At 36.9% G+C, this 6981-nt stretch overlaps 2 protein-coding genes across 2 annotated transcripts in view; both read left to right on the top strand.

Moving 5' to 3' along the window:
• The window catches only part of LOC122974228 (myelin-oligodendrocyte glycoprotein-like), a 73224-nt gene that overhangs the window by 1850 nt on the left and 64393 nt on the right, over nucleotides 1-6981 (top strand). The gene's annotated exons all lie outside the window — the stretch shown is intronic.
• On the top strand, nucleotides 1037-5059 carry LOC122974235 (selection and upkeep of intraepithelial T-cells protein 4-like). The gene is made up of 6 exons (XM_044342222.1): nucleotides 1037-1235; nucleotides 1998-2378; nucleotides 2544-2624; nucleotides 2776-2891; nucleotides 2996-3212; nucleotides 3697-5059. Exons 1-5 carry the CDS (start codon nucleotides 1142-1144, stop codon nucleotides 3032-3034), a joined length of 711 nt encoding a protein of 236 aa, XP_044198157.1. The 5' UTR covers nucleotides 1037-1141; the 3' UTR covers nucleotides 3035-3212; nucleotides 3697-5059.

Raw genomic sequence — 6981 nt, 5'->3', positions numbered from 1 at the left:
GACGTTAATTCTAGCCAGGCTTTTTCAAGTAAGCGCAGCTTTCTTTAGCTGCGTTGATGGAACACTCCTCTGTTTTAGAAAGTGGTAAAAACAAAAACAACAAACAAGAAACCCACAACCCCCTCTTTTCAAGTGTACAGCTGGAAACCACCTTGTGGATACAACTTGTGTTTATAAACACAACAGGGGGTTGTTCCATCAAGCTGGCTAACGGGATAGCCTAGCTTATTTCGATAAATCTCGCTAATTTAAGTGAGAATTCCATCACTGCGGCTTATGTGAGTCCCAGCTCAGTAACCATGGTAACTTAGTCAGCAGAACTAGCCTTGCTAGCTTTCATAGCTGTGTACTGGAGAGAGGTAAGTTTGCCTGTTATGAGCTGCTGCAGTGCTGGACCAACATGGCTGCTAGGAGCTAATTTTCAAAAGTATAGACCCATCTCTCGACTAGTTCTATTCAAATTCATACAATGAAGTGGAAGACATAAGCATAATAAATCTCTTGAGTGTGGGTGAAGCTTGCCTGTCAAACACACATGCATAAAAAAATGATTGTCATAACTGCCATGAGCAAAAACATTTGATTTTAGTACACATTTAGTACAAATATAGTACAAAGTACTGATTCATACGAGAAAATTACACTGTAAGTTCCGGTAAATTACATGGTAATTTATGGGAAGTTACACCGTGAAACACAGGCTGTATTATAAAGTGTCACCGATCGATTGTTTGATATGAACAATCACCTCGTTTTGATTTGTGAATATAAAATTGGTCAAAATAATAAACAAATTCATTCAATACAACTGAGAGTCAGTGAATCTAAACAATACATTTCTCCAAAGTAAAGTAAAGTAAAGTAAAGTGAAGCTAAATGTGATCAGAATTAAAACGTCACAATTTACCTTACAGTAGTTTTATATGCGGGAGCAATAAATATGTCCTAGTTTCACCGAGTGACACACGGGAAGACCTCAACCTGCATCTCGTGACTTCCATAATCGTCTGGATCGGTCTGTACGCGCTGACGTCATGTTAACGCCCACGTTCTTACACGCAGTTCAAAAGCAGAGTAACAACAGAGTGAGTCACAGTCAGCAGCTCTACGGACGTTTCATCTCTGTCTGTCTGTAACTTACATGTTTAAAATGGACTACGAGCAGTTTAGTAACATGTTTACATTCTGGATTTTTATTCTCTGTCTGACTTTCATCGTCTGGACTCCGGTTGAAGGTAAACTGACATGTTTCGCTTTTATTCGCTTGTTTCATCTGAGCGACACATGAATGAATGAATCAGTGAACATGTGAAAATATGTTTTACGGTTCATTTTCTGTGTCCACAAACTGTAATGTGAACTTAAACTAGTCGTCATATCTAATATGTCGATGTATCGCTGCTTTATATTTGTAATGTTGATACGACGTTAAAGTCTTTAAACTTTCACTAACGTTACTTAAACAATCTACGTAACAAACGTAATAGATCTAAAATCTAAATGTGGATAAACTAACCTACAGTTTATTACGCAAAACAAACAAGCAAGTCAAATAAAATATATAATAGTTTGTTCTTATTTTACATAATCTGTTACATATATTTTATTCTTTGTCCTATGTGATAATAAACTCAATTAGAGCTGCAACGATGAGTTGGTTAGTTGATCGACAGAAAATTAATCAGCTGCTATTTTGATAATCGAGTTTTTGTTTTAGTTTGTTTTCTTTTTTAAAGGTAAAATGCCAAAAAATTTGCTGGTTGCAGCTTCTCAGATGTGAGGATTTGAAGCTTCACTGTGTCGTACATGATAGTAAAACAATATCTTTGGGTTTTGAAGTGTTTATCATACAATACAAGCACTAAAATGTGAAGACATCATTTGTTAAGTTTCTAAATTGTAAATGTAAAGTACAGTCATTGTTGCTGGAAGTTTGGATTTACAGACTCCAGACTTCTCGCGCTTTTCAGAAGGTTAAATTTTCCTCCATTTTCCAGGTCAGTCTGAGGTGATTGGGTCAACTCAGCCAATCATCGCTTCTCCAGGTGATGATGTCATCCTGCCATGTCACCTGGACCCTGAGTTCAACGTACAGGGGCTGACGGTGGAGTGGTCGAAGCCCGATCTGAAGCCTGACCCCTCAGATCGGCTGAGTCGGGTTGAATACGTCCATCTTTACCGGCACAGACAGGAAGTCCCCGACATGAAGATCCCAGCGTACCTCAGCAGGACGGAGCTGTTCACAGATGAACTGGAGCGCGGAAACATTTCACTCAAGATCATGAACGTGACGCTGGCAGATGAAGGGAGATACAGATGTTTGGTTCCCAAGTTGAAGAGCAGTGTGAAGTTTGCAATTGTTCGACTTGTTGTTGTTGGTGAGTTTCTTCAGATGTTGTTGATGGTCCAAGATTAGTCTTTTTTTAGATCTGTTGATTTGACTTGTGTGTCACAAGTCATGATTGAGTACTTTTTATATACTTTTTGCCAGTAACTTTTTAGTATTGTGCTGTAAATTATAATAAATCTTGTATTTTATCCAGAATCAAAGTCTGATGAAACCTGGACAACAGAGACGCCGCATCTCCAAACTCCTGATCCAACGGATGAGACGGACGTTAAAGGTGAGAAAACGGTACAAATCTGTGAGGAAGAGAGGAAACGTCTTCAAAATCAGCTGACATGTTGTTTTTAATTACTGTGGTAATTAAAGTCTTCATATTTGTGTATCTGGTGTGTCTCCACTTATTGTAGCTCTATTTCTTTTCCCATCAGGTAGTCGTCACAGTCGGAGCGCTCTGATCTCAACTGTGGTGGTTTTCTGTGTCTTACTAATCTTTGGTGGTCTAGTTGGTGGATATTTATTTAAACAAAGGCGTCAAAAACCAAATGTAAGTCAGAAATAAACAAAACATATTGTTGCTTCTTACAGTCTGAATCATTACAGACTCTTTTGGAGACTGTTGACTAATAATTCTGTTAATTTTCCTTCCAGCATGTGAAGAATGATAACGCCTTACTCAAACCAGTCTAGCTGCCTTGCTCAAAGGTACTTTACTGGCTGGTGTTAAAGGAGATGAGAGCGTTAAACTCACTCTGATCTTTCTGGGGATTTCAACCAGACACATGTGGACTCACTGGATCAGCATTAGGGGGGTTTCTACAGTGGATACAAGCTCAAATCATCTGCTGAGAAAATGATGCAAGTGCTTGTAAGTCTGAACATGACTGTTCTGAATAATAATAATAATATGATGTAACCAGGCAACATCTGAAGGGTTTAAGTGTGATGTAAACACTGAAAAAGTGAAGCTCAGTCAAATATTCATAAAAAGGTTTGCATCATAGAAATGAAATGGACCAAAGAGAATCAGTTTTATTTACAATGTAAAGGTGACTTAATGTTCTGAGCAGCCTCTTCTACTATTTCTGTCTGTGCTGTGAGTTAAAAAGGCATCAGGTTAGTGAGACATCTGGAAAAACTCAAAATTCACCACCCTAGTTTGAATTTGGATCTGTGGCTTCTTGTTAGACCTGCACACAGAGAACCATTTTATTTGCATTTTCTTACTTTGCATCGTAGGTGCAGTCAAATTAAAAAGTTCATCCTTATGTCTTTGAGCACTTTTTTTATGTTTTACTAAAGATCATATGCAACATAATTAATGCATTCTGCTTTGTTTTCTTAATCCACAGCTCAGCTGAAGCTCTTAGATGGATCCTGGCTGGAGGAATGCTGATCCTCAAAGTGACATTTAAAAAAAAAAAAAGAAGCACCGTCTGACCTAAACACAATTGATTCAGGTCCAGAAATTACAACCTGGAGAAGAACTGTGCCAGAACTCTTAATCAACATGATTGACAGCGGCAGGATCGCTTTGCATTGAAAAACTCTGAACATCTGTGGCAGCACTTCAGACTTTACACCTCGTCCATCATTTCCAACTTTAACCTTGTTGGTTGATGAGCAACCAGAGGCGACCTCAAAGAGACCCACGAATAAGAAGAGAAAGGTTTCAGTGCTTCATAAACTTTTCGTCAGGGTCTAAATATCCTTCTCTGGAGGAGGATGATTATCAGATTTATTTTGTGTTGAACAATCTTTTCTGGGACTTTCTGGCTCGTCAGAGAAATACGAGTTAAAAACGTTTAAATATGAACTCACTTGATGGAAGAAAGTCTTATTAGCAACAAGCTTGGGGAGGGAGAAACGTCAAACTGCTGTAAAGTTTTTCGTGACTTTACAGCCACCTGATGTTTTTTTTTTTTTTCCAGCTTTTAAAGTTGAAAAGATTTTCTTTCATCCATTGACTTTGATATTTTCAACATTCTTCCACTGAAACATTTTCTGCTCTGAGATTTAACTGAAACTAATCCAAGAAATATCAACACAGGACTGTGATATGTAGTAAGGATTTTGCTGCAATTTTCAACATTTTGTGACGTTACTGTGATCTGAGCTCCAGTTTACTTAACTATAACTGGAGGAAGAATATTGTTTTTATGTATTTATGTTAAGTGATCCTGAACATTACAACCAAGAAATTTCATTTCTTTCGACTGTTATAAATCCTAATTAACATAAAAAATACAGAATAAAATATAGAATTTGAGTTTTGGCACATGTGAGTTCAGAGCTGAATTTTCCTCATAAAGTTCATTTCAAGTTAAAACGCTCTCCGCTCCCTTAACATCAACTGTCAAAGTACCTTTGAGCAGGGCAGTTATATATTCTCATATTATTCTGTCATTTAAATTACTATTATTTCTACAATAAAAGGTTTTGTTAAATGTTGTTCATTAAACTACCTTTTGCACTTTAAAACAGTTATTGTTACCTCTTGTCATGCTGGTGTTACACTTGAAAAGAACAAATCAAAGTACATTTGAGTTTTTTTTCATCTATTAAATTCTTTTTGGGGATGTCATTCTGTTATTGTGACCTGTATTACAAGGACATTTTTCAAATTTTACATTCTTTAAAACTTGATTTAAGTAACACCACTGTTAGATGAATAAAGTAGGTACAAGTTGTCAAATAAATCATATTTTTAAATGATTTCTGTGTTGTGACTTTAATCTCTCTGTTGTCTCTTTCCATGGAGGTGAAGTTCTCTGTGTGTCAGTTTGCATTTATCTCTGCTGTGTGATTATAATCTGACCTCATGTTGTTGAAAGCAGCTGAACAGATAACTTTTTAAACTGTTCAATCATAAAGGTAAAGTTCAAGCCACCATGATCATGTTTTGCTGCTGCAGTTTAACTCAGCAGTAGGTTAAATAGCTTGTGGAGGCTAATGACAGCTAACTTTAGCTAACTTAGTTTGGTGAATTGTTGACTTCTCTCTACTGTGTGTGTGTGGTTCAACACAAGTTTCATAGTCTTGATTTAGTCTCCAAATGCCAAACTAGATATACTGACAGAGTAGCATCACAGTTATCTGTCATGACTATGCAACCAGACAATTAAATAACACACTAAATGTCACAAAAATATGGAGTTACAGAATCAAGACATTCAGAGAATCCTCAGAACTTGAATCTAAACTTGTGCTTCACCAAACCAGCTGCAGCAACAAGGCTTTTAAAATTTCCACTTCACTGTTAAACCATCATGACCTGCAAGATTAGATGCAGGTTCAGTTTTATTCATCAACTTTTTCAGCAACTCACTTTTAAAAGTGTACTTTGGCAAATCTTGGTGTGTGGCTCCATCTAGTGGTTAAAAACATGTATGTTGTGGACAAGAGAGGGTCAATGTTTCTTCTTCTGGTATTAAAAGGCTCTGTTTAAACTGTGTAGCCTTTAGAAAAACCTTTTTTGTAAATAAAAACCCTTCGTCTTCTTTGTCGATAATTCTGCCTCTTACCTTTTGGAGGGATTTCTGAGCTGCATCAACTCTCAAACCAAAGCAGATACAGTATGGAGCTCAGATGAGAAGATATATTGGATCAGAATAATAATAATAATAAACATGAAGTCTGACTCCACAGTATCCACAGTATTTTATTCTGTGTGCTGAGACTTTTCACTCTATACTTTTAGGCATTTTGCTAAAAATACCCAAAACACAGTTGGAAATTCATTGTAAATAAAAGCTGAAAATCCTTTTGTCTTCAACAGATTGATGAAGGTGAACTCTCTGTAGATCCGACGTTCTTTCTCTTGGAGCATCAGTGCTAAACATCCCACCAATAGACACTGAAAAACCCTAAAAAAGACAAAGGAGTTGTAACATTCACTGCTGACGTGAATCAAATGCAACCACATAAGACTGAGACTGTTACATGAGTGTTATATTATAATTGAGTGAACCAATGTTTCTTCAGATTCATATTCAGATTAATTCTTGGGATAATTTCCACATGAAATTCAGCAGTGGTTGCCAGCCGAGTTTGGTCTCTGAGGTTTATCAGCTGTAACGTGACCACAGTTCACAAGCTGACTGAGGTCTGGATTTTCTTTCTGGCACTTTTCCTCTTTCAGATGAATAATTTCTTTTTCCAAATGCTCCTTTTCTTGCTGCAGATGTGACACTTGCTCCTGAAGATTATTGATTTCATCCTCCAGATGATTCCTGCTTAGACCATCAGTCTCATCACCTGCATGAGGGAAAACTGGTTCACGTCAGATACTTCTGTAGTGCTTGTGGAACATAATTGCAACTGTAATATACTGTAGTTTTTAGATATACAGTTAAAATCACAAAATAAATCTGAAGATGTGTTACCCCTGCTGATAGTCCTTTTCAGACTCTGGAATCTTTGTCCTGGTGTTTTAGAGGCTGGAAAAATATATTTAGTTTCAACCATAAGTTGCAGTATGAATGGATGCATGAACCACATTGTTCAAACTACTTGTGTTTGTTGTCATATGTGTCATATAGAGAAGCTAAATCACTTACTGTATTTGTACATCAATATGAGCAGTGTAACAATAATCATTACACATACAACTGGAAGTCCTTTGAGTGCAGATTCTG

The sequence above is a fragment of the Thunnus albacares genome, chromosome 22, assembly GCF_914725855.1.
Source record: "Thunnus albacares chromosome 22, fThuAlb1.1, whole genome shotgun sequence".
Classification (NCBI taxonomy): Eukaryota; Metazoa; Chordata; class Actinopteri; order Scombriformes; family Scombridae; genus Thunnus; species Thunnus albacares.
Note: the sequence above shows the minus strand (reverse complement) of the source record. Positions and strands in the feature narration are given on the sequence as shown.